General features: G+C 43.6%; 1 protein-coding gene and 1 long non-coding RNA gene across 4 annotated transcripts; one reads left to right on the forward strand and one right to left on the reverse strand.

Annotated features, from left to right (window-relative positions):
• Positions 1–3,393: 3,393 nt before the first annotated feature.
• On the reverse strand, positions 3,394–17,531 carry LOC113019454 (uncharacterized). 3 transcript variants are annotated; one of them, XM_026163181.2, is made up of 4 exons: positions 17,308–17,531; positions 13,773–16,258; positions 12,614–12,745; positions 3,394–6,115 (listed from the first exon to the last, which is right to left on the reverse strand). In XM_026163181.2, the coding sequence occupies exons 1-4, from the start codon at positions 17,395–17,397 to the stop codon at positions 4,105–4,107; spliced, it is 4,719 nt and encodes a 1,572-aa protein (XP_026018966.2). In that variant the 5' UTR covers positions 17,398–17,531; the 3' UTR covers positions 3,394–4,104. The 3 variants fall into 3 exon arrangements, with proteins under 3 accessions (XP_026018966.2, XP_080154891.1, XP_080154892.1); XM_080298765.1 differs by having other exon boundaries at positions 12,578–12,745; XM_080298766.1 differs by having other exon boundaries at positions 12,578–12,745; positions 17,190–17,328.
• Positions 17,532–18,970: 1,439 nt separating this feature from the next.
• Positions 18,971–22,053, forward strand: LOC113019494 (uncharacterized). The gene is made up of 3 exons (XR_003272018.2): positions 18,971–19,128; positions 19,676–19,808; positions 20,448–22,053. It is a non-coding gene; the product is annotated as an uncharacterized LOC113019494 (long non-coding RNA).
• The last annotated feature ends 4,805 nt before the right edge of the window (positions 22,054–26,858 follow it).

Below are 26,858 nucleotides of genomic sequence, written 5' to 3' on the forward strand. Positions count from 1 at the left end.
TTGATCCATCACAGTGTGTAACTGTGTGTATTTAACAGCCATTTAGTGGGACCCCAGCGGCTTTAATTAGTGTGGGAGAACCGCTGTCGCTGGCTCGGTCTCTCTCGGGGCTCATTATCCCACTTAGTGTTCTTGCTCTCTTCTAAGGGCCAGTGAAGAGGAGGACACGGAAATTGGGAGGAAGAAGGAGAAAGTGAAAGATGAGGATGTGGTGAGAAAGTGATGACATGATGAGGAAGAGGAAAAGGGGGGGGGAACCACTCCTCTGGCTCCATCTGGTGGTGAGAAACATAAACTGCACTGACTTTTCTGTTACTCTTTTTTTCTTGTAAAAATGTAAATCACAGAAAAACGTTATTTTTTCTAACTTTATTAAATGATTTGATGAGACGGGCGATGAACTGTGGGGGAACTGATCCACTAGTCCTTCACAGTGAAGGGATCTGGAGGTTCTGTCACTGTTGAGTCAACTTATCCCCTTAGACTGCAGGCCGAGGTACTACCTGTATCTGCATGTGGTTATTTTCATGTCAAATAAATTGTTATTTTTAACTGAAAATTTTTTAATCATGGATTTAAGTGGAGAAATGTTCCTATGATGAGTTTCTGGGCTCAGCCTTAGAGTGAGAATAGCTCAGAGAACTGCTGCTGCTCCACATCAAAAGGAGCAAGCTGGCTAGGATGCCCTTCTGGGAGCCTCCTAGCTGATGTCCAACAAGGAGAACACCCTGAGGCAATCACAAGAGAAGCTGGGGAGACGATGGGAGATTTTCAGTATGACAATGATCCCAAACACACTGCGAGTGCAGTAAAAGCCCACCATGATACAAAAACACACAGCGGACCACTATCAGTCATGGATTTTCTGAAGCCCAGATATTACTGATGAAGTGTGGGCTCATCCTGACAGAGAACATGACAAAAGACAACATCTAATGTAGAGCTTTGAATGTCCTTCAAAAAGCCTGGAGAACTAGTCCCGCAGACTACTTAAAGGAATTACAAGAAAGATTTGCTAAGTGAGTTCCGGCTGTGTTGAAGAATAAAGGTGGTCATACCAAATATAGACTTGCAAGCTCGTTGACAAACTCTGTTTTTGCCTTATATTTTTTGTTTTTATGTTTTCCAAGAGCTACTACTCTGAAAAATAATTAATTGAAAATTAAGGAATAAATGAGATCTAAAAAGGAAAAGTTTTATGTGTTTTTATTCTCCTGTTTTCCACATTGTTGGTTTAATTGTCCTTCACTCTGATTTCCTGACTCGTTTTTATTTTCCTTTCCTTTTTGATTTTTATTCATTTTATGTTGTTGCCACCTATTCTGTTTTACTGATTTTTTAATGTCACCTTTGCATAAAATAATTAAAATTTACTCAGATGAAAGAGATCTGGAGAGGCCTCCCACCTGTTAATCATAACAATCACACAGCTTCAGATACATTTTTCCAGTATTGATAAATTCGTTTATAACGCACTAAACGTACTGTGTGTATATAATGTCTGTAAGCAGTCATTTTATATTCTTTTTCATATATATATATATACACATATATATATATATGGGCTTAGCAAATTCACTGGGCCACCTTTCACAAAAACCAGAGGACACAAATATGATTCCTTAATGCTTTGTAATTTCAGAATACATTACCTGGTTTACCTGTTTACCTGTTTAGACATTACAAATAACGTTTAAGTTACAAAAAAAAAAATCCCATGGTTTGGCCTGAAGTAGCACAATTACCACTTCTTTGTGTCTGTGAAGGTTCTCAGTCATCCAGGTCATCGTAGTCAAAGGAGCTTGCAAAGAAAAGCGTCTGGACTTCTTTAAGTTGCTTGAAGACGTTTCACCTCTCATCCGAGAAGCTTCTTCAGTTCTAAGGTCAAATGGTGGAGAGTCCCAGATAAGAAGGACAGACGCAACAACATTGTCATCCCCTATGTAGCCGGTGTATCAGAAAAACTCAGGGGAGTTTTCTCCAAGCATGACATCCCAGTGTATTTCAGACCCAGCAACACACTCAGACAGAAACTGGTTCACCCGAAAGACAAAACGCCAAAACACAAACTTAACAACGTGGTGTATGCTGTACAGTGCAGCGAGGAATGCTCAGACCTCTACATTGGAGAGACCAAACAGCCACTTCACAAGCGCATGGCACAACACAGAAGAGCCACCTCCACAGGACAAGACTCAGCAGTCCATCTGCATCTTAAGGATAAAGGACACTCTTTCGAGGATGCCAATGTTCACATTTTGGACAGAGAGGACAGATGGTTTGAAAGAGGAGTGAAAGAAGCCATCTATGTCCACTGTGAGCGACCATCTTTGAACAGAGGCGGGGGTTTACGACACCAACTCTCTGCCATCTATAATCCAGTTTTGAGATCCCTTCCCAGACGCCTTAATGCCCACTCACATCCTGGGCCATCTGACCTCAGGAAATCACATGATAGGGTGGGGCCAGGTTTCACAATGAGCACACCTGAAACTCTGGCTGATTGGGACCCACACCCAGTTTCACACCTTGGCTCAGGCGATTAGAGGATCATCAGGAGGTCCTTTTGTCCCTCTGTGGGGGGAAACTCCCACTAGGTTTAAATCTGGGACTCTCCACCATTTGACCTTAGAACTGAAGAAGCTTCTCGGATGAGAGGTGAAACGTCTTCAAGTAACTTAAAGAAGTCCAGACGCTTTTCTTTGCAAGCTCCTTTGACTACCACTTCTTTGCTTTCATAATATGATGATGCAACTTTAGACCAGATGTGCACTTCCAGTCTGTTGACTGGTATAAAAAGCAAATAAAAAACAAACCCAAAACCCGATGATTCATATCCGTGAACACAAATGCACAGGCAGCTATTTGTGACTTTACCCCCCCACATTTTGCTACTAGACTGGGCCAGACCCCAAACACCCCAAAAAACTATTTTTTTTGCTAGCTTGGGAGTTGTGGAGGGTTGAGCTAACCCTCTTCCCTACTGTTTTCATTTGGTTGTAGGAGCTGGAGTGGGCAAGTTAATGACTTGCATGTCTTTGTTACCTTTCATTGTCAGGCATGTCAGATTTCGTGTTGTTGGTTTTTTTTTTTTTTTTTTTTTAAATCGTAAGTCAAATTTGTTCCATGTAAGTTCGTACTTTATGTTTAATGTGAAAATAAATGCAGCCGCCCTTTTCTACAAATCCCCTGTGGGAGAGGAGCTGGAGTGGGCAAGTTAGTGATTTGGAGGTCTGTGTTTCTTTTACTTTTCATTGTCAAACAACGCAGGAACACACCAGTGTAACCAGTTTGAAAAAAGAAAAGAAAAAAAGATCCGTTACCACGATAAGCTAATGTCACGTATTTTTAAGCAATGGACCCCAGTACATAAATCCAAATTCCATTCAAATATATGATGAGTCAGAAAGCTTTAATGAGTCATTACTTCTCCATCTGTTTTACAAGCCACTGCCAACATTGCTCATACATTTGAGTAAAAAAAGCATTTTTTTTACATTACTGTAAAAGATTTTTTTTTTTTAAAACCAAACTTTTATTCAGATTTTTTTTTTTTTTGCACACAGAACATGTAAACGCACAAACATCCACTCACTTACACAAGCATGTGTCCGAGTGTCATTACCAAATTCAGTCATCATTCCCCTGAAAAGGCCAGTTTTGTTCAGGTTTACACCTTGTCTTTTACTTTTAGTCTAGAGCTACCGGTTTTGTGGACTACATGTGATTGAGAGCGCTTCACTCTGGACTCATCCTTACACTTTTTTTTTTCTTAAGCAGTTTGAACATGGGAAAAAAAACAAAAACCAACCAATTGATAGCGAGGTTTGGAGGGGGTTTCACCCGCTTGCCTCAACGATTAAAATAATAAAAGTAATACAAAAGTACATGACAGTGCTCATGTCTAAACAATCAGTTTATTGGTGCTGCCTCAGAAAACAAGTTTATTTTGAAAATCAGTCACTAGGAATGTGTTTGTACTCGAGTTAAATTCTAAATAAACAAGTTTATAAATGGTTCATGAAAAATGATGCGAAAAGTATAATGCAACAGTTTGTCCCTGACATTTATTCCGAACATTTAAATCTCTCGTTTCATCGTGTCCTACGTGGCGGAGCGTTCGTATGGATGGGTGTCAGTGGTAGAAGTGGAGTTATACTCCGAGATGATGTGATTGTCCATGTGGGGCTCAAAGTCCCTCTGAGCGTATTTTGGTGGTGGAGGCTCAGAGTCAGGGGGGAGGTTATGTTTTGAATCAGGATCAACGTGGTTGGGGGGCCGGAGAAGATTCGGGTCCATGCCGAGTTCGGACTTTCTGTGCGAGGCGTTGAATGTAATGCTGTGTTCAGAGGGAGTAGAGGAGGAGGAGAAGGCTGTGTGGTTCAAGTGTCCGTCAATCAAACAAGACGAATGCAAGTTAGCAGGTGCAACAAGACCCACCGAGAGTGGCTTTCCCTCGCAGTTCAGCACCGACGCCGTCTCCTCGCCTGTCCGTCCTCCCGAGGCCGGACTGGAGGAGTGGAAGTCAACTGGAAGCAGGTTCACGGTGGACGGCGTGGCAGCTGTTGTCAAGCCAATTAGAGTCAGATTACTGGAACAGGGGGAGTTAGGGGGTGAGACATCATTCTGAGTCCTGGAATCACTAACAGAAACGGGAAGTGATGTGTCGTGAGAGTTGACTCCTGAGTACATGCCGCTACGTGCCGGGGGACCTCCAGCAGCACTGCTGAATCGATGAAAGTCAACGGGTGATGCCCAGAAGGAGTTGTGAGTCTTATTCCTGCAGCTGGCGGAGGTAGAGTGAGCAGGAGCTGGCTTCTCTTTGGACCAGCCAGCAGCTGAGTGGAAATCAATGTCCGATGAAGAATTCACAGGATTTAAGTCGACGGGTGAGAGGATGGAAGATATTCCCATCGTGCTCTCCCTGGTGGAATGTAAAGCTGAGGAGTTTAAGGAGTAATAACGAGAAGCCGTGGGAGTCGAATCACACGCAAAAGAAGAGGAAGAGGGAGCGACAGGAGGTTTGTGACCGGAGCGATCGAAGTCAGTGGTTAGTGCTCGGACTTTAGAGAGAGCAGCTGAAACGCTGCTCATGTTGGCCGGCTTGCTGCTCAGTGCGAACGTGCTGGTCAGATGTCTCTTCAGTGCAGAAATGGGCGGGATGGACTCGCTGTTGTCAGGCAGCTTCGCGGGCGAACAGGAGTCGGTGGGATTTAAACTATGCAGAATTGGTCCGGCAGAGGTGTGATCTGAGTGGAGGTCTTTGTTAAAGATAGGGGAGCGGCGTGGACTCCCAGCATCTTTGTGTTTTAGTGGTGGCGGCGTGTTCCTGTTGTATGACCGAACCGGGCTGGCCTGTCTGAGGAGCGGAGGGGCATCCCTCCCCTCCTTCCATTGCTTGAGTTGAGATGGCGAGTTTATGGACGTAGCGTCCTGATTCTGGACTGGCTGCTCCTCAGAGAAAGTGGATTTCCAGCTGTCCTGCTGTTGATGAGCCTGACTAACGCCACACGGATCTCGGTAGCGCCTTTTTTTGGAGTCTGGGGAACAGCTGGCGTCAATGTCCAACGGGGCTTCACGTTTAGGTGCAGCGATCCTGTCCAGGTCACTTAGGATGGAGGCCAAGAGGTGGCTGTCAGAGGTTGAAGCTTCAGTATGTCTTTTATGAAGAAGATCAGTCATTACGCGGGCAGCATCCTGGTCTCCCATTGGTCGAGAGCCCACGCTCACAGAGCCCATGTTTCTGTGACTGTCGGCGTTGGGTGTCTTTGGATCTGTCGCTTTGATTGGTCCTTCTACATCAACATCCAGGTTCTCCACGTCCACCTCGTGATCGCTGTTGTCAATGGCGATCAGTCTAGCTGCCTTGGAACGGCCCGCCAGCTCTGTGTCCGACCCATCGTATCCTCGGTCCAGAATGTCAACGGGAAGCTCTCCGATTTCAGCGTCCAAAACGCCGCCCACACTGGCCGAATGCACCAATGGAAGCGGAGGAAGGTCTGAGAAGTCGACGGTCTGCTGGCTGCTGAGTGGGCTGCTGCTGATACTGCCGCTATTTTTGTTGTTGGCGTCGTCGTGGGTGCTGTCGCTGTCCAGGGTGATGATGACCGGAGAGCTGACAGAGAGAAAGACAAAGAAATAAAATCAGAATAAAATCAGAAATAAATAACAGCAACAACCCTCATCACTTGAGTCTTCTGTGATCAATAATGGTGTTCTTCTACAAAGGGATCAATACATAGATCAATCCCACCTGAAGTACATATTGTGGTAAAAATCTTAACGTTATCCATCCATCCATTCGCTTCCGCTTCTCCTTTTCAGGGTCGTGGGGGGCGCTGGAGCCTATCCCAGCTGTCATAGGGCGAGAGGCGGGGTACACCATGGACAGGTCGCCAGTCTGTCGCAGGGCTAACACACAGGGACAGACAACCATTCGCACTCACATTCACTCGCACATTCACAGCTAGTGGCAATTTGAATTATCCAATTAACCTATCCCCACAAGCTGCATGTCTTTGAACGGTGGGAGGAAGCCGGAGTACCCGGAGGGAACCCACACAAACACGGGGAGAACATGCAAACGCCACACAGAAAGACCCCGGCCTGATGGTGGAATTGAACTCAAGACCTTGCTGTGCGGCAACAGTGCTAACCACCGTGCTGCCTATCTTAACGTTATTAAAGATTTTATTCAGCATTTGTGAGCATTTATAGCCTTATTAGTGCAGAAGACACCCACATGACATTTGTTGGACTGGTGAACACATTTTAACTCTGCAGTAAGCACAAAACTGAGTTGGTGTCAATTTTTAGCAGAGGTTAAAACTGCTTTTTTTTCCTGGAAATTTTTACTGTACTTACGGAGCTTACAAATAATACATATTTAATCCTGTAATGTGTATCGTATCTGTGAAAAACCCAAATAAAACTTTTAAGAAACCATCTGCACAAATAGCAAAAATTATTCATTTAAATTAAAATTTGTATCTGCAAAATGATATTTATTTTCCTTTTTTCTTCCTAGTAAAAGGTTCAACAAACAGGTTTTTTTTTGGCATTTATTTAATTGTTCAGGCTTTACAAGGTGAAAAACCTCAAATTTGGACGTTTTATTTGGGGAAATTGTAAAGTTCAGCCATTTCTTTTGTTATTAACCTCCTAGGACCTGCCGTCCACATATGTGGACATCACATTTTGGGTTATTTAGACTAAAATACTCAATTTTGCTCTACATGGGCCTGATATCCACTTACGAGGACATTATACTGCCACTGTTCTATCAAAATTTGAAACGAATATCCTCATATGTGGCTCTTATTTTTCTTAAAACCAAAAATAAGGTTAAAAAAAAAAAACTTTGTTTTTACATTCATCAGGCCCCAATATGCCCAAATATCAAAGAAAAATTAAAATGCATGTCGTGGAAGAGTTCGGGTCTTAGGAGGTTAAAGTAACGTTTTGAACAAAAAAGTAGATTCTACTCATGTTTGCATCACCAGAAACAAAAATGAAATTGGACAAGAAAATTGCAGTCTCTGCACCTACGTGAATGTTCCCCGCAGATGGCTATAATCAAGCTTTTCTGCAGACACAGTGTCTGAAGGTTAATAATGAAACAAAAGATGGAAGCTCTGCCAATAAAATATTAAGTCAAACAGGCAGATTTCCTCAGGAAGGCAACAGAAGTGGAGCCATCATCAGAGATGGATGAACTCTCTAAACACAAAGGAAAGGAGTTTCAATGCTTCCTTACTTGCCTCATTTAGCAGAGGATACATTGAAGCATCATTCATGAAAGGAAAAGAGATAATGACATCACAAAATTCCCTGAGACAAACAAAATACCTGCTAAGTGTTAGATGATATTAATGTTTACCATCCGTTACACGCTACAACCTGATGTTGACCCTTAAACAGCTGAACTCTGAACGCCACGCTGCTGCAACCTTAAAAATTACCGTATTTTTCAGACCATGAGGCGCATTAAGGGAAACAAAACAGTCAGATAACTTAAACTTTACTCAACTCATTCTTCTTGCCTTGTCTACTTCCGTACCATTGATTCATTAATGTTGAATTCTCTCGCAGCTGCTCTATTCCCATGTTGTTGCAGTATATTAATGACCCAAATACATGAATGTACTATTGCTGTGTGATTTATTACTATTACTGAAGGTTACTCGCCATACCAATACCAACTAGATATTTAAATCTTAATATAAATGAGTAACAGTAGAGTGGACATTAGGTAAGACTGCACTTTTTGCAGCAATCTTGTATAGAAAACTATTCCACGCGTATATAAAACAGGTCTGTGGCTCCAAACCGTAGTAAAGGGACCTCTGACTAATACGCCAGGTTCCGTGTTGAGCTTGTAGCCGAAAACTAGCTTTACTTTGTTGTCTGCGTCAACTTTGCTAGCGAGAGACAGAGAGAGGCGTTGAAACGCTACTCCACTGGAACTTATTGTTTCACATGAACACCGTGTACAGTCAAGTCTTAATAGCTTACTTACAACTGGACTTGTCAGGCACTCTTTTTGGCTGCAGTGGTCATTATTATATTTACATGCTTCCAGCTCCCGTTTCTGCTCGGTGACAACTTGTACTTTTCAACTCTCCTTTTTTTGCACACAACAGGTATGGCAGTCCATTCTCCCTGCAGCATGGACTAAACTGCCCATGAGGCTACATTCTTTAGGGCTATGCCTGTAACACTCTGCCTATTGCCTTGATATAAAATTTTTAGAGTAATAATTTTCGCAAGTAGAGGTGACATGGGCCGTGAGATTGAGACACAGGCATTAGAGCCTGCTAATGCGTGTTTTGTTCGGGTTTCCATCCATGCCATGCCAGCCATGTTTTTTCGCACACAATGCATTCTGGGACGAGGACGTGTATTGGTTGTCGGCAGTTTTCCATCGGTGCTTTCGTTCAGCTAACCTGTTTTGTTTTTTAAAGTGTAACAACAGTTTTAATTAACTTGCCTATTAGTGACCTGGTTACGACTTGGTAGACCAGCACTATCTGGTCTTTGAGTCTGACGTTATTAGCCATGTCTGGGCCCAAACTCAAATGATCACTGCAGCATTACTGAGAGTTGAAAAACTGTCTAAATTTGCTCATCTGTAATAAAATGATCAGCGTTCTGCTCTGCCAGGTGTAACAATTAAGTTTAACATCCAGGCATCCATGAAAACGGAATTTACGTTAACTGAGTTAGAAGTTAGCAGGCAATTAGTTTGCTAGCTTCCATCTAAATATAATATACCATGTTCTGACCGAGAGATTTATTAAACAAATTAAAACGTACAGCTCTGCTATCACTTCCAACATAAATGACAACAGGAAACTAAACAGCAGTGACTTTTGTAGGGTTACTGAAGTTGGGCTAATGATAATGATGTGCTACGTGATCGCTAGCGCGACAAGCTATGTTAGCATAATATAAACAGTAAAGCTGGAGGACGAACGCTAACGAACAGAGGACTTATGTTTGCAAAGTTTGGTGTAAATGTTACAGAGCTGCGGTGATGTCACCGTTTGCAGGTCCTTAAACTTAGACTGCGTTACTGGATATAATGCCTGTGTTACAACTGTTGCAGTATAATACTGCTGCTGCTGGCACTTTGTTGGAATTGGACGTCATCACTAACATTGCAGGGTGGAAATCCCGTCAAGTCTGACGTCACTAGCCGTGTCTGGGTCTAAACTCCGCTGCAGGTCCATATATCAAACGATCACTATGGCATTACTGAGAGTAGAAAAACTGTCCAAAGTCTTTCATATTTAATAAAATGATCAGCGTTCTGCTCTACCAGGTGTTTAACAATTGAGTTAATTGAGTTTAACATCCAGGCATCCATGAAAACGGAATTTATTACATTTAACGGAGTTAGAAGTTAGCAGGAAGTTAGCTCGCTAGCTTCTATCTAAATACAATATAGCATGTCCTGACTGCGGGGTTTTGGAAACAAATTAAAACGTACAGCTCTGCTATCACTTCCAGCATAAATGAAGACAGAAAACTAAACTGCAGTGACGTTTGTAGGGTTACTGAAGTTGGGCTAGCTGGTATATAATGATGTGCTACGTGACCGCTAGCGACACAGCTATGTTAGCATAATATAAACAAGCTAACTTTTTTTCTCACTGGATAAAAGTTACCGTGAGTGTTCTCGGTGGTCAGGAACAAATGTAATCGCATGGCAGGATGCTGTAAAAGGACCAAACTTTAGCCAGGAGAACAACTGAGATAATCCATCCACAATACGAGGTTAGTCATTCTTATACTGCTGCATGGGCTGGGCTGTAGCTACATCCTAAGGTTTTAAAAACTGAGCTTAAATAAATGATTAGCGGTAATAAAAGCCGAGGGAGGTCAACAGTGATCACTGACTGTTTTAGGAGCTTTTCTTAAATAGAAGAAAATACTTAACATTAAACATGTTAGCAACACAAAAGCCATATTAAACGCAGACTACTTTAGGCCCGGAAGTAGGATTCATCACGTCATCACTTAACGACTGGATAGACAGGTGAAACACGATAGATCATGTTCTGACAGAGATTTCTGGAAAAAAAAAAAAAAAAAAAAACGTAAACGTACAGCTCTGTTATCACTTCCAACATAAATGAAGACAGAAAACTAAACAGCAGTGACGTTTGTAGGGTTACTGAAGTTGGGCTAGCTGGTATATAATGATGTGCTACATGCCGCTAGCGACACAGCTCATGGCAGGATGCTGTAAACGAACCAAACATCAGGAGAACCACCAAGATAATCCATCCACAATACGAGGTTAGTCATTAATATACTGCTGCATGGGCTGGTCTGTAGTTACATCGTAAGGGTTTAAAAACTGAGCTTTAAAATGATTAGCGGTAATAAAAACTACGCGAAGCCGACAGTGATCACTGACTGTTTTTAGGGGCTTGTTGAGATTAAATCGAACAAGATACAAAACATTAAAACATGTTAAAAACACAACAGTCTTATTAAATGCAGACAACTTTGGGCCTGGAAGCACGATTTATCATGTTATCACTTAAAGACCAGATACCGGTCATGGCTGCCCAAAGAACATCTGGATTTTAAGACAAACGGCTTAAAAAAGTTTTGGTACTTTACAACAAACCTTCTCAGTCGCCGTTGCCATTGGCAAGCAGTAGCCGCATAGACACCAGTAGTTTTCCCTCACTCTCTCGTCCTCGTGTGACGGATTGTTTTCATCTTCATCTAAACTAAGTACTTGTTGACTATTTTCATTCGCTCTCTTGGTTTGATCTGGTTCAAACTGGAAAGGTTGAACAGAAGCCATTTCCAGTGCACTGCTAACTGTGAACTCGATGCGGTGCAACCATATGACGTCACTACCCAGAGTGTATTGAGAAGTAAATAACAATGGCAGCCTACTGGTAAATGGTTTTATATAAAATGTGTTTAAAAGGAAAACATTTGGCGTATTTTAATACCACATGTGTTATTGAAAGCACAGTACATATTTTAACGCAAACATGTCTTGATAGCCGGGGTTCCCTTGAAAAGAAGATGCAGTGCAGCAGATCACTTTTGGACTAACAAAGAAAGTAATGTCTTGATGCATTCTCAATCATCCAGGAAAGTAAATCTCCAAAAGCTGATTCTGTTCATCTGGACGTAGCGTTTTGTGGGAGAAAGGTTTCGTCACTCATCAAAGTGACTTCTTCAGTCTCAGCTGACTGCAGGTTTCCCCAAATCTTATAAACCAGGGGTGGGCAACTCCAGGCCTCGAGGGCCGGTGTCCCTGTAGGTTTTAGATGTGTCCTTGAACCAACACAGCTGATTTAAATGGCTAAATTACATCCTGCAGTTCTCCAGAGGCCGGGTAACGAACTAATCATGTGATTCAGGTGTGTTGACCCAGGGTGAGATCTAAAACCTGCAGGACACCGGCCCTCAGGGCCTAGAATTGCCCACCCCTGTTATAAACAGTACATTTGCATAATGACTGAAACCAGCCCACTGAAGGAACAATGGGCTGGGAGGTCAGTTCCTTAATCTTAATTATGCAAATTGTCATGACCATTGATCAACAACCACTGACCAAAACCCACTGATCAATGGCCATGAGTACCATTCACAGAGAGTTGGGGAATGGCTGCAATCACAGCATTGTAAGATGGCGAAAGATGTACCCTTAGGCCCCCTCCTCGAAAGAAAGTAATATATCCTAAACAAACCAGAGAAATACAGGCAGAAAAATCCACCTTTAGGCTGGAAATGTAGCAGCGGAAATGTAGCAGCCTGTAATTTCTAAATAGCATTTCTGTTCCCCGTCTGTGAGCAAAGTGTGATGCAGGGATTGACAAAGACTTGTAGAGTGGATGTGTAACATCTCACATTCAAAAACTGATATCACCTGTGCAAACGGTACACCTGATAATGATCAACAGAAGTGTTTCATCACTGTGTTCATTTAAAATAACTGATTTCACAGTTAATCAGGTGACGACCACTTCGCTTCGTCTCAGACTCTTCTTTACGTGTTAATTACTGTCAGCTGTATGAATTTGTGTAACGTGCTAAAACAAACCTTTTTTTCCCCTCCCAGCAGTGTGACACCTCGTACCTGCTCTGCTGAGCCTTGCGATGACGTTTCCGGCGCCGTTTGTGGGCAGGAGGCTGCGCCCCGTCGGCGGTGATGGTGCCCTCGTAGATGATCTCCACGCTGGGGCTGCGGTCTTGTCTGGACCTCCGGCTGCTGCAGAGGGAGAGCATGGAGTGAGCAACTTCTGGAAACGTCATTAAAACACCTGAACCACAGGAAGCTATTGAGAGGTCTTCCTCATCTGTTGAGCTGAGCACTTCACACAACAGCTGGTGAGATGTTTCAGCTGACAGTTTTAGAGTCAGGAAAGCAACTCTAAAAAAAGAAATCAACAGTAAGAGGAGAAACAACACGCGAACATGAAGCCTTTTCATTGCTGAAAAGAAAATCCCAAACATTAATATTAGACTGAGGTTCATTTAAACTTAAGAAAATACAACAAAACTGTGTCTGTTTCCAGAATAAAGAGGAATACGTTAATGCTGATCTCTCGTGGTAAAGGATTCATTTTTCGTGCATCGTCCCCTGAATAAAGAGCTGCAGCTTAGTGATTAACCAAAGATAATCATTTTCAAAACCTAAACACTTGCTTCTTCTGTTTACCTATCAATCAGATCTAGCTAGAAGCAGCCATCACATCAAAATGTATAAACAATGTTGCTAGGCACCACTGGCCTGCGGGAACGCTTTTACATGAATATTTATGGGTTCAAAATCACATCCCCTGTGGGGAATTCATTTACATGATTTTGAAAATCACAAGAGGTCAAAACGATGAGAACCAACAGGTAACATCCCAGGTAGGAAATGTTTCTTAGTTTCACCATACAACCAGTGACATCATGTCTGCTTGTGCAAGTCGCGCTTTGTGGTAGCTTCAGTCGGCAAAATAAATGTGTCAAATTACCGAAAAACTTAGTAGCTCAAGTTTTTCACTCAAAGCACTGTCCTGTGATTTTAAAACAACCTTTTTGTCAATTTGAAGAAAATCAGAGTGCCTTATGGTCCGAAAAATACGGTACAAGTCAAATGAAACCCAAATCAGAGGTGAGGGTGGTGGGTGAAACCGGCTTATCCTGCAAATCAAAATTTGTCAAAAGCAGTCAATAATAGACCACTGATAATTTACACTCTTCTGGAAAGTCTAATAATAATAATAATAAATCCAGTGGCCTCTTACCTCTCGCCACCGTAGCCACTGCTCGCCCGCCTGTGCCTCTCCCTTCTCCTTCCTCTGTCTCGCTCCTTCCTCTTCCTCCTCTCTTTCCTCTTCTCCTTGCGAATACCGCCACTGCCGCTCGGCCTCCATGTGGGATCCTTGACATTGTTGTCCAGGTGGCGGCTCTTGCATTTCCTTTTCCCGCCGGGTTTTTCTCCGTGATGAGCGCTGTCGCTGGGGGACAGCGTGGGCGTCGGTGGCGTCCGCGGTGGTGGTGGGGGAGGACGTGGTGAGGACGAGGAGAGGGATGGTGAAGAGGCAGAGGAGGTGAGAGGGGACACCTGGGCGCAGGGGTACTCCCAGCTGGAGTCCGGCGGGCTGGGCGACGGCGGGGAGCTGGAGTCAGCGCTGGAGTCAAACGGAGGCGAGGAGCGGTGCCGCATCATGGCGGGATAAATGGAGCGATTTGGGTTGAACAGAGTGCCACTTTTCCTGTGCTGATTGCTGCTGCGTTCTTGCCTTCTCTTCCTCCTCTTCTCTCTTGCTGCCTCACTGGTGGACTTCCTGTCTCTCCAGCTCCCCATCTCCTGCTGCCGCTCAGTCTCTCCAGGCGTCGCCGGGCTGAGCGTGCACACAGAGCTCCTGCTCCGACCAGAGCTCCCTGACCATGAGCGTGCACGTGAGCGCTGTCCTGCCACCTCGCCAATTTTCTGCCCCTTGTCCTGCTCCTCTCTGTAAGTACCTGATGTGGAGGGAGGGATCGCTGGTAGGTAAGAGAGGGGAGGTGTTGCAGAGGGGGGAGGAGGAGCCTCCTCCTCTTTCTTCTTCTCTACCTCCTCTTCTTCTGTGTCAGAGGAGAGCTGCACCAACTCTGGCGTCCGTTCTGCAATCGGCTTCTTGTACCCAACGATGAGACACTCATCCTCTTCTCCCTGCCTTTCTCCTCCATCCTGATTGGCTGCCTCCGGCAGGGCAGGACTGAACGAAGATGAAGGCTCGGCGGTGGAGTAGGAGGGGCCTGGGGTTTCATCGTCCCAACCCGAAAGGCTAAGGACACTCGCTGTTTGGATGGGGTCATCTTGAGCTCCCACCTCCCTCCCCAGCCTCTCCTCGGACCCTCCCCCTGCCCCCCTCTCTTCATCCTCCCCCTCGGAGATGGCAATGACAGAGCTGCCATCGGACGAGCTGCTCATCCCATCCAGTTCCACTGCAGCGTCCGGTGGCTCGTACACCGCCTGCAGGTCATAGTTCTCCAGGCTGAGCGACGAGCGGGCGAAGCTGATGAGCTCATGCAGGAAGTGCTCAGTGCGTGCCAGCAAGAATGGCCGCAACTCTTCTTCTATGTTGGGTGTATTCTCCAGGCCGTGGCGGGCGAGCCTTGCCATGATGATGCGCTGAACGATGTCAACCAACGAGGTGTGCGAGCCATACAGCACCGTGAGCTCCCTCCGCAGCCAGGGGCGGAGCCTGTTCAAGTGGGCAGGGTTCCGACGGAAGCTATCTGCCGTGATGTCACGCTGTCCCTCGTTGCCGTGTACTCCGGCAACCCCACGGACCCGAATGCCACAGCGATAGAGGCCACGGCGAAAAGCCACCGTCTCTCTCTCCCTAAGTCGACGCACGGTTCCACCTTCACGCTGCAAACGCTGCCTTGCCGCTAAGCGAGTCATCAGTCGCCGTGATGCCCGGTCATTGGGGGCAATGGGTGCCACTGCCCCTCCAAGGCCTGTTAGTCCTTCAAATATCACACCGCGCTCCACCAAATCAGCACCTCCTCTTATCCTCTGTTCCTCCCCATCCTCACTGTCCTCAGCAACGACTGGAGGGTGAGGAAGAGGAGGGAGTGGAAGGGGAGGGGAATCGAGGTACCACTCCCAACTCCCTGCCCTCTCCTCCGCCCTTCTGGCCCCTCTCTCCCTCCGCCGCCTCCTTGTTGTTGTCTCGCCAGCCTCTGACACCCGGTGCCGCCTCAGCATTAGCCTCATTTGATGGCTGCTTCTTGCAGCTGACGCCATCGCTGCCACCATTGCCACAGTAGCGGCCACGCTGCTGCTGGGGGGCGCTGAGCGTAGCGTATATTCCTTGAAGTCATCCTCAGCTTGGTTCCGGTAAAAGATTGAAGCAAAGGGCTGCTTGCAAAGCGGACACTCTGGCTTTTTGTGAGACCACTCCTGGATGCACGGGAAGCAGAAGCGGTGCTTGCAGCGGTCCAGGAATGCCAAGTTGTTGAAACGGTCCAGGCAGATGGGGCACTTGGAGTCAGGCGACGCCTCCTCTGCTGCCATCAGATGGGGGCGTGCTGACGTTGAGGCGGAAGACGCGGGTGGAGACAAGGACGAGGAGGATGTGGCCGCAGTAGAAGATCTGCTAGCGTTTTTCCTCCTGCTGCCACTCTCTCGACTCTTCTGCTCTTCATCTTCCTCCAGCGCAGCACCACGTCCTGCAGCACCTGCGGCTGCATTGTCACGGCGGCGAACGCGCAGCTTCATTCGCGTCGGTGCCATCACCTGAAAACAAACAACGCAGGAAGAAATGTGTCCTTATTCAGCTTTCAGGATTCAGAACTGTTGAGTACAGGTGAAATGACACCTGCTGAGAACAAAAACAAAGTCCTGGATTACAAATTAATCAGGTCACATGGCTCCCCAGTGCTTCACTTTGATCTAAAAACACAGGAAAGCTGTGGCACCAACACAGCTAGCAGCTACTGCTTCTTTGTCACTCTTTAAATTTCGCTACCCATTTGACTTTCTGCTTTTATATTTGACTTTTTATTGAAAAATAACTTAACTGTAAATCAAAGCCCCTCTTGTGGTGCTGTTCTTTATAGATTTATACTTCACTGATGCTCCTTGTAGCCACTATGTTAGCGTGCTAACACTGACTAACTGAAGCTCACAGTCAGGATTGAACACTGCGGTAAACACTTTGCACCTGTCAGAGCCTCTGTTTGTTTAAATCATCCGTCTGTTTAACCCTCCGTCTGTGGAAACCCTTCACACAGTTGTATTAATATTAACACTGATTATTATTCTAATTATTCACCCAATTACCGACACGGAAGGACTCCCCTGAGTTTGTTAGCCTGCTAACACACCAGCTAGCTGTTACCTAAGCCTTCCATTTTGTTTAATTCTATCAATTCTATAAAGACCTTTAATTTTGCAAAGATTATTCGCGAAAAATCTAATTGTTTAAATTAAATATGTTTTTTTTGTTTAAAGATTTTCAAGCTAGGGATGCTCATCGTTGCTTAAAAACCCTACATGCTATCTCTGGCTAACAGAAGCTCCCTGCCTGTTAGCATTTAGCCCACATTTGTTATTTTCTACGGTCATTATAAAAATCTGCGTTTAATTACTTGGCTTTACTCTTTAATTCTTTCTCCATAACAACAATGATGTTTTAAAACATTATATTGTTTATTTTATTACTTACAACATATTCTAGCAGGACCGATGCCGAGGTTGCTACCAGACCAACATGCTAACCAAAGCTAGCCGGGTTCAAACAAACGGCTTCCCCCAGCCTGTTAGCATGCCTGTTAGCTTCGTACCTGAGCTGAGGAAGCAGCAGGCTCCGCGGGTTGCTCCTCATCCGGATTCTTTCTCCTCCTCCGGGTCGAGCTCCGCGCTTTCAGCGGCATCCGCCGTCACCGAGCTCAGCGATGGCCCCGGACACACACTGTATCGATCCGTTTAGAAACCGACTGCTGTGAGAAACACACACATCTGCCTGTCACTGTCCTCAGAAGCGACGCTCCTCACAGCTGGAACGAGAAAAACGCCGCGATGGATGATGGGAAATACAATGACAGTCGAGTTTTCTTCGTCTTCTTCTGTGGTCAGCCCCCACAATCAGTTTATCACTGCCACCTAGTTGGGTGGGGTGATGGTACGAGGATTCTGAATGCAATCTGCAGCACAGGGTGTGAGGGACAGCACGGGGGGATCTATGGGCTCAAATATTTTGCACTTGTAAATAAGGATTTGTATGTGTGTAAAAAAAGATTTGTATGTGTAAAAAGAATTTGTGTGTGCTTAAAAAAGATTTGTGTGTGGACTTAGCCAAAAAATACGTGAGATAGTCTGCACTCAAGTTTCAAGTTACAAGTACGAATTGTGACCCTATTTTTCGTCCTTTCATCTGATTGGCCAATGTCATGTCAATCAGAGAACACATGGGTTTGGCTTTTTTACACACACACAAATTCTTTTTACACATACAAATCTTTTTTACACACACACACAAATTCTTTTTTACACATACAAATCCTGATTTACAAGTACAAAATATTTATGACCACAATTTGAGCCCATAGGGGATCGCAAGATCGTTTCCATGATTAGAAAAATTACTTCAGAGCAAGAGAAGAAGACTCTCCGGGGAGTAGGCATATTATCCCACTTGGGTTAGAGAGGATCAAGGCTGAGATTGTGCATGTGTGCAGGAAGGATAGTGGATGTATTGGAAAAAAGAATGTTGATAAGTGCAATCTAGATGACTTGTATACCCCCAGTCTATATTTGAAATCAACTGTAGAACTACTGTAGTGCTGATCTTTAGCCTAAATTTAAGATGTTTAACAACAACTATTCATGAGTTTCAGTCATTTCTTACACAGCCCCTGAATTCTCAGTAAAGTAGTTTGCACACTAACAAGCATTTTCCTGAATCTGATCTCTGTTCATGGGGACAGAGGCCAATATTAGGCTGCAAAAAGAAAGAAAAAGAAGGTCCTTTACATCTCTATCTACCATTGCAGAGTCCACAGGATACCTGGCTCCTCCCTTAAAGACCCTACTCACTACCAACAAACTGTGTTCACACTCCCAGCCTCTTGCTGGAGGTGTAGAAGTGTGTGACTGAAGAACTCTTTCTTCCTGCCATCAGACTCCTAAACACCTGACAGGAGTTTGTAAACTTGTTTTACCTCCATCTATATTCCTCTGTTTGCACACATGCAATTGCACACTCACTGCTGTCTACTGCACGTGCAGCTGAGGTAGCATTCTAGATTGATATTTACATAGTATTTGATTTGATTTGTATATATTTATATAAAAATAGCATATATTTTTTTAAAATGTTATATTCCTATTATTTTATAACCTATTATAACCATCCGTTATTCTATTTATCTAATTTATTTGATTTTCTTTATTTGACATCTCCTGCTGATTGATTGAAGGACCTGAAGGGGCAGCAATACGCCTTTTGTTGAGTCTGCCGGAAATCCAAGAAGAAGAAGCAGCGGCAGTCGAAGAAGAAGAACTGTAAACAAACTAAAGTGAGGCGGCGTTTGTGTTTAGTTTTTAGGTTTTAACAGAAGATGGAGGCACTCAGCAGGCGGGCTCTGGACCGGATTTACTCCGCGGTAAATTTTCTTTATTTATTCTATTGACTTCTCAGTCACCGGGACTAGACGCGGTAACCGTTAGCAACAAGCTACAGCCTGGAAACAGTAAAGCTAGCGAGGAAGACACTAACAAGCTGATATTTAACATCATAAAGACCAAAAATAAATGCATAAAAATTTTCACTCACATCAAAAATAGAACACGTAGAACATTGGAATGCCTGTTTGATTGTGAAAACACAAAATTACCGACATGTAACAAATTGCTTTATCGTGTGCGTTTATTGTGGTTCAGTTTTTGTTTATTACGTACGACAGGAAAACAGTCATAGTCTGAATGTCAGCATCATTTGAGTTTGTCACAGAAAAGTTGTGTGTGGTCTTATACACTCATCAGCCTCAACTCATATTAGGTACAACTTGCTGGTTGGACATGAGCTGCTTTAACTCTTCGTGGAACAGATTCAATTGTCCAAAACGTGTTTAAAAATGCTGCTTAGAGCACGTTTAACCATCTTTCCAAGGTTTGAAGTCCTTCTGAATCAAGTCTCTCTCCGGCCTTCAGGTATTGCTGGCAGTTGTGGTTTTGTCCTGGTCTTATGTGATCTACGCCAGCAGGATCGCCTCCGTTTGGCTGCTGGAACAGAGGACGCGTCGTTGAGGCAAGACTGACCGTGCGTCAGAGTGCAAGCGTACAGGTCTGTGTTCTGGTCATGATGACATGTGGTATCATAAATAAAGTCATCTCCACGGACACCTGCACAGTGTAAAGGGTGTAAACTGTGGTATTGTTCAAAGCACAAAGTGAGCGTCATGCATAAAAGACAAAGCATGTTAGGAAGAGCTCTTTTAGCTGCTGGTACAAATGGGAGAAACAGACCCTGTTTCCTTGCTCATATGAACACCTCACTGCTCTTTTCACATCCCTTTAAACCCAGCCAGGTTGAAGTCACTGCAGCACCACCAGGGGTCAGTATATGAACTGTGATCTGCTGCAGATCTCAGGCTTCAGTCAGATTTTTGCTTAACTTTTTAAATTTGCTAATTAAAGTTCCTAACTGAATGACATGACCCTAAATATGAGCCTGGTTGTGGGTTAGATTCTCTAGGTACATAACAAAAGACCCTTTAGTGCTTGCCTCCTTTAGTGGAGTTGAAGCTTGAAGATCAGGCTGGTCATTTGTCCCCGCACGATAGGATGTTGTAGGATTTTTTTTCCTAAAGTCTACAGTCGTTTGTTTAGTTGTGGATGTATTAGTGTGTCTGGAAGGACTTTCTTTGAAGTGAAGTTCTTTGGTTTCAGAAGGTTAAACCTGTTCCTCCTGCTCTGGTCTCAGGCTGATGGACCCCTTTGAGCCCTCGTTCCAGAGGTTCAGACCTGAACATATGGTGACTGTTCAGGTAGGAGAGGACAGAAGCGGCTGAAAGCACCAGAGGTTTCCAGGAGGTCAGATCTGAAAGGAGACGACACAACAACCAAAAACTGGTTTAAAAGTGGGAAAAGACGGCGTAATGAGAGAAACAATGAAGACGAGCTCCGAACTTGAGCGGGTTCTATGGGGACTGCGTTTAGCCCACAACACAGTAAAACCCACAACATCCACTCTGATACTTTATGTTGTAATTACTGCTGAGTAACTTAGAGTAATTGAAGTTGGATTAATGACTTCTTGGGCAGTCAGACCAGATCTCTCTCTTTAATTGAGACTTTTATACATTGTCCCACATCTGTCTCACATTTTGACTTCTTCTGCACTTTTTCTAAAGTGTGGCTTTTACCCAGTGCATATCAAGGGAAGGCTTTTTTATATGTGTCAAATAAAGATTAGCCTGTTTAATGTTGCGAATATTACAAATTACCAGAAAGTCATAAGATTTTCACATTTTAGTGATTATGATTGGAACCACCACAAATGAAATGGAGTGTCAGTATTTTAGAATCAAAATAGTGTTTTTGTTGTAGTTGTTTTGATTTTGCACGGAAGCAAGTCTGGTGTGAGGTGACACAGTATGCTGTGCCACAACTGACTAAAGATAGCTAAACTCTTGTGTACTTTTTATTGACATAATCTATGGATACATCACTACTGACACCCACAGACAGTTTCAGTTGGAACAGCAGGAGTATGTAAAGACTATCACATGAGCGCCCTTTAAATCTTATTATATTTACTTAAAAAAAGAATTGGGAAAATTGCATTCACATATATTGGATTACCTCCCAGCATTTTTAACACTTTGTCCCACACTTACACATATCATTTATTGGGATCTGGTCAGCCAATCAGGAATCTGTACTTTTTTTGTCTTATAATCACAATAAAAATGCTCCAACAACATAAACAGGGTCCAGGGGTCCAATTCAGGAACTCCAATTAGCTGAGGTGAAGCTTAGCCGCCTGTGTCATCATCCACCTGTCAGTCAAAGAGGCCACACCCCAATAATGCAAACTTTAAACCTTAATATAATTTAAACAGATGACTTATAAAAAATTCACCCTCCCTTAGAGTTGTTAAGAAGAGGGGAATTAGCTATAGGGTTCAAAACCTTTATTGTAGCAGGGTGTAAATATGTTTGTTTGTCTTGTAAAGTCAGATGTTTTAACACAGTCACTCTAGTGGACATTAGAGGAACTGCAGGCTTTACATTCACAAAGTTATTTATTCAGTACCTGTAATTCTATAACTAGACACTACGGCTGAATCACCAAAAAGTTTTCTGCAGTTTTTTTTAATGTTTGTTTTTTAAAATTCAATTTAAACTCCCAAGTGTGAACTTCCCTAAGGTCTAAATGTGTCTTTAACATTGGGAAACCTGATGGTCTGATGCTTTGTTTGTAGTTTAATATTACCTGATCTACCTCTAAATTAATGTAAAAGCAATGAAAAACGAGTATCTGGTCATTTTTCTGTATATTTCAACATTAAAGATTAGTTTCTTCAGCTCATGTGTGTTGAGATGTTTCATTTTCATGCCACCAGGGTTGAACAGATTTATGTTAAACAGAAGCAGGGATAATAATGGAGACGTGTGTCCTCTGATGTATTCAGTAAATAAACCTCAGACACACACACAGGAGGTTGATTTGGAAGGAAGAGGTTTGCTCTTTGATGTGTGCCCTCAGATATGTAAATGCTCTTAACAGAATGGGTGAGTGAGGTAAGGAGAGAATGAGAAGCAGAGAGAGGGGGTTCTCTTTATGTAAATACTCATTCTGTTATCAAAAACCACTTCAAGCACACACACACCTTCTGTCATCTGTAATTAAAATCCTGCTCATCGTGTCTCCATCTGCTCTCGTGTTTAGGGCCCCGAGACCTTTTCATGGAAAATTAAAAACATTGATGGGAATGTGGGCACGATCCCACCTGCCAGAAAGATCCAGAGCCCTCTGGAAACCACTGGAAATATGTGATAAATGTGAGGGGGGTGCATAAGGGTCTCCTAGGAACTACAAGTGGCGTCTGGAGTCTAAACAGAGTCTTTCTCAGTTAGGTAAAACACTTGTTGACCTACTTATTAATTAACCAAGGTGGTATAGTTCCAAACGTATTTGGACAGAGGCAAATGTTTTGCTTCTTTTTCCTTCTACATCACCAAAAATCTATTTGAAATCAAGAAAAGAAGTACTGAAGTGTTGGTGTGTTCACATGTGTTTGCAGCCCTTCGTGCTTTTTAGTTTTCGTGTTCAGCAGTGAAATACAGCATGTTGAGATCAGTTGGTGTACTCAGCTGCTTTCCAATAGTCTTCACTTTCAGAGTGCTGATTCAGGGGATTTTTGTCCGTCTAACCCAGCCTGTATGATTTGCATCTCAACTGTCTCTTATGAAGTCTTCATGATACATTACTGACATGTCAAGTCTTCTTTTAGCTGGATGTTATAAAAGGCTTTTATTTTATTACAATGGAAAAGATTCTGTGATCGTCCACCACTTTTGTATTCCCTTCTTCTTGGTGCTCTTGCAGCCTGTTGATTTCATCTTTCACCTGTAATGATGCCTCTTTGAACTCCATACAGCATTACTGTGAATGCAAAACTAGCCACCCATTCGATTATGGATTTAAATCAAAGTGTTGAATTTTTAAATTGAACACATAGAATTAAATCCAGTTTATCTCCTTAACCTGTTTGGAATTAATCAGAAATGAAACGACACCTTGTAAGGACATGTTATGTTTTTGAGGTTTGGTTACTGTTTTGATCTTTTCCTGATTTTTGTAGTCAGTTCATGTGCATCTCCAAAAAATCTTTTTTTGAAATACAGCATTTTTACATTTTATATTTTGATATTGATGGCCATTAACGTGCACTGTTTCTATTTAATTTAAAAAAAAAATAATACATGGTTGCACTGAGTCCATTGGATGATGAATACCTGTTAAATTAGCACGATGTCCTCTGAAGTGAGAGGTCACTGCTCTGCATGCTGGAAAGAAAAAGCGAGCTGCCTTCTGCAGCTGTGCTTGTATTCAAACCTCACATGCAGATGAGCCATAAAACACACAAGCACTCGTGTGAGGCTGCAGGACTCTGTTTATTCACTCGCTATCAGGCACTTTGTATACACACACAGCATGTAGAAGTAAATCATGAAATATATATTCCTTTTTGATAAGACACACGGGAGTAGGATGTCTTCACAAGTTGTAGGTCAAAATTATTTGAAGCATTTCAGTCAGGTTTCAGGACTAATCACAGTCAAGAAACAGCGTTAGTGAAGGTTACAGAGAGAGAGCATATATCTCCAATATTGGCTTGTCTTTATTGGCTCCCTGTTAAATCCAAAATCAAATTAAAATTCATCTCAGGAGATAGAAGCTAAAAATCTGTAAGTAACACTTTTTAATCAGATATGTCATCAAGTCAGTGAAACATCTGGGATATTGATCTGGTCTGGCAAGTTTCAGCTGCTTTGGTGCACTAGAGGGGCAACAATGAGGCATCCCTCAAAACAGGAATGCTTTTACAGGTGGAGGCCACTGGCAATTTCTCCGTCCTCATTTTTTCTGACTGTTTTTTCACTAGTTTTCTATTTGGGTAGGCTCAGTGTCACTATTGATAGCATGAGTTGATACCTGAACCCTGCAGAGTTTGCACTGGTAGTCCAAGTCCTCCAGGGCAGAACATCAATTTGTCCAACTGACAGAAGGTTTGCTGTCTCCCAGCACAGTCTCAAGAGCATGGAGGAGATTCCAGGAGACAGGCTCTTTCCACACTAGGAGAGCTGGACAGAGCCATAGATTGCCCTAAACCCTTTAGCAGGAAGGGTTTCTTCACCTTTCTATACAGTGGCTTGCAAAAGTATTTGGCCCCCTTGAACTTTTCCACATTTTTTCACATTACAGCCACAAACATGAATCAATTTTATTGGAATTCCACGTGAAAGACCAACACAAAGTGGTGTAAACGTGAGAAGTGGAACGAAAATCATACATGATTGCAAACATTTTTTACAAATAAATAACTGCAAAGTGGGGTGTGTGTAATTATTCAGCCCCCTGAGTCAATACTTTGTAGAACCACCTTTTGCTGCCATTACAGCTGCCAGTCTTTTAGGGTTTGTCTCTACCAGCTTTGCACATCTAGAGACTGAAATCCTTGCCCATTCTTCTTTGCAAAACAGCTCCAGCTCAGCCAGATTAGATGGACAGCGTTTGTGAACAGTAGTTTTCAGATGTTGCCACAGATTCTCGATTGGATTTAGATCTGGACTTTGACTGGGCCAGTCTAACACATGGATATGTTTGGTTTTAAACCATTCCATTGTTGCCCTGGCTTTATGTTTAGGGTTGTTGTCCTGCTGGAAGGTGAACCTCCGCCCCAGTCTCAAGTCTTTTGCAGACTCCAAGAGGTTTTCTTCCAAGATTGCCCTGTATTTGGCTCCATCCATCTTCCCATCAACTCTGACCAGCTTCCCTGTCCCTGCTGAAGAGAAGCACCCCCAGAGCCTGATGCTGCCACCACCATATTTGACAGTGGGGATGGTGTGTTCAGAGTGATGTGCAGTGTTAGTTTTCCACCACACATACGTTTTGCATTTTGACCAAAAAGTTCCCTTTTGGTCTCATCTGACCAGAGCACCTTCTTCCACATGTTTGCTGTGTCCCCCACATGGCTTATGGCAAACTGCAAACAGGACTTATTATGGTTTTCTGTTAACAATGGCTTTCTTCTTGCCACTCTTCCATAAAGGCCAACTTTGTGTAGTGCACGACTAATAGTTGTCCTATGGACAGATTCCCTCACCTGAGCTGTAGATCTCTGCAGCTCGTCCAGAGTCACCATGGGCCTCTTGGCTGCATTTCTGATCAGCGCTCTCCTTGTTCGGCCTGTGAGTTTAGGTGGACGGCCTTGTCTTGGTAGGTCTACAGTTGTGCCATACTCCTTCTATTTCTGAATGATTGCTTGAACAGTGCTCCGTGGGATGTTCAAGGCTTGGGAAATCTTTTTGTAGCCTAAGCCTGCTTTAAATTTCTCAATAACTTTATCCCTGACCTGTCTGGTGTGTCCTTTGGACTTCATGGTGTTGTTGCTCCCAATATTCTCTTAGACAACCTCTGAGGCTGTCACAGAGCAGCTGTATCTGTACTGACATTAGATTACACACAGGTGCACTCTATTTAGTCATTAGCACTCATCAGGCAGTGTCTATGGGCAACTGACTGCACTCAGACCAAAGGGGGCTGAATAATTATGCACACCCCACGTTTCAGTCATTTATTTGTAAAAAATGTTTGGAATCATGTATGATTTTCGTTCCACTTCTCACGTGTACACCACTTTGTGTTGGTCTTTCACGTGGAATTCCAATAAAATTGATTCATGTTTGTGGTTGTAATGTGACAAAATGTGGAAAAGTTCAAGGGGGCCGAATACTTTTGTAAGCCGCTATACAGTGGGGCAAAAAAGTATTTAGTCAGCCACTGATTGTGCAAGTTCCCCCACTTAAAATGATGACAGAGGTCAGTAATTTGCACCAGAGGTACACTTCAACTGTGAGAGACAGAATGTGAAAAAAAAAAAAAATCCATGAATCCACATGGTAGGATTTGTAAAGAATTTATTTGTAAATTAGGGTGGAAAATAAGTATTTGGTCACCTCAAACAAGGAAAATCTCTGGCTCTCACAGACCTGTAACGTCTTCTGTAAGAAGCTTTTCTGTCCCCCACTCGTTACCTGTATGAATGGCACCTGTTTGAACTCATCATCTGTATAAAAGACACCTGTCCACAGCCTCAAACAGTCAGACTCCAAACTCCGCCATGGCCAAGACCAAAGAGCTTTCGAAGGACACCAGGAAAAGTATTGTAGACCTGCACCAGACTGGGAAGAGTGAATCTACAATAGGCAAGCAGCTTGGTGTGAAAAAATCAACTGTGGGAGCAATCATCAGAAAATGGAAGACATACAAGACCACTGATAATCTCCCTCGATCTGGGGCTCCACGCAAGAGCTCATCCCGTGGGGTCAAAATGATCATGAGAACGGTGAGCAAAGATCCCAGAACCACACGGGGGGACCTGGTGAATGACCTGCAGAGAGCTGGGACCAAAGTAACAAAGGTCACCATCAGTAACACACTACAACGGCAGGGAATCAAATCCCGCAGTGCCAGACGTGTTCCGCTGCTGAAGCCAGTGCATGTCCAGGCCCGTCTGAAGTTTGCCAGAGAGCACATGGATGATACAGCAGAGGATTGGGAGAATGTCATGTGGTCAGATGAAACCAAAGTAGAACTTTTTGG

The sequence above is a fragment of the Astatotilapia calliptera genome, chromosome 3, assembly GCF_964374335.1.
Source record: "Astatotilapia calliptera chromosome 3, fAstCal68.1, whole genome shotgun sequence".
NCBI classification, from domain to species: domain Eukaryota; kingdom Metazoa; phylum Chordata; class Actinopteri; order Cichliformes; family Cichlidae; genus Astatotilapia; species Astatotilapia calliptera.

What these genes read in the sequence shown, in the direction of transcription:
- LOC113019454 (XM_080298765.1), bottom strand. Translation starts at nt 17,397, where the DNA reads ATGCCGCTGAAAGCGCGGAGCTCGACCCGGAGGAGGAGAAAGAATCCG. An exon ending in AGTGGCTACGGTGGCGAGAG is followed by an intron (nt 12,746 to 13,772) that starts GTAAGAGGCCAC and finishes CTCCCTCTGCAG; the next exon opens with CAGCCGGAGGTCCAGACAAG. An exon ending in TGCTGGGAGGGGAAAAAAAG is followed by an intron (nt 6,116 to 12,577) that starts GTTTGTTTTAGC and finishes TCTCTCTGTCAG; the next exon opens with CTCTCCGGTCATCATCACCC.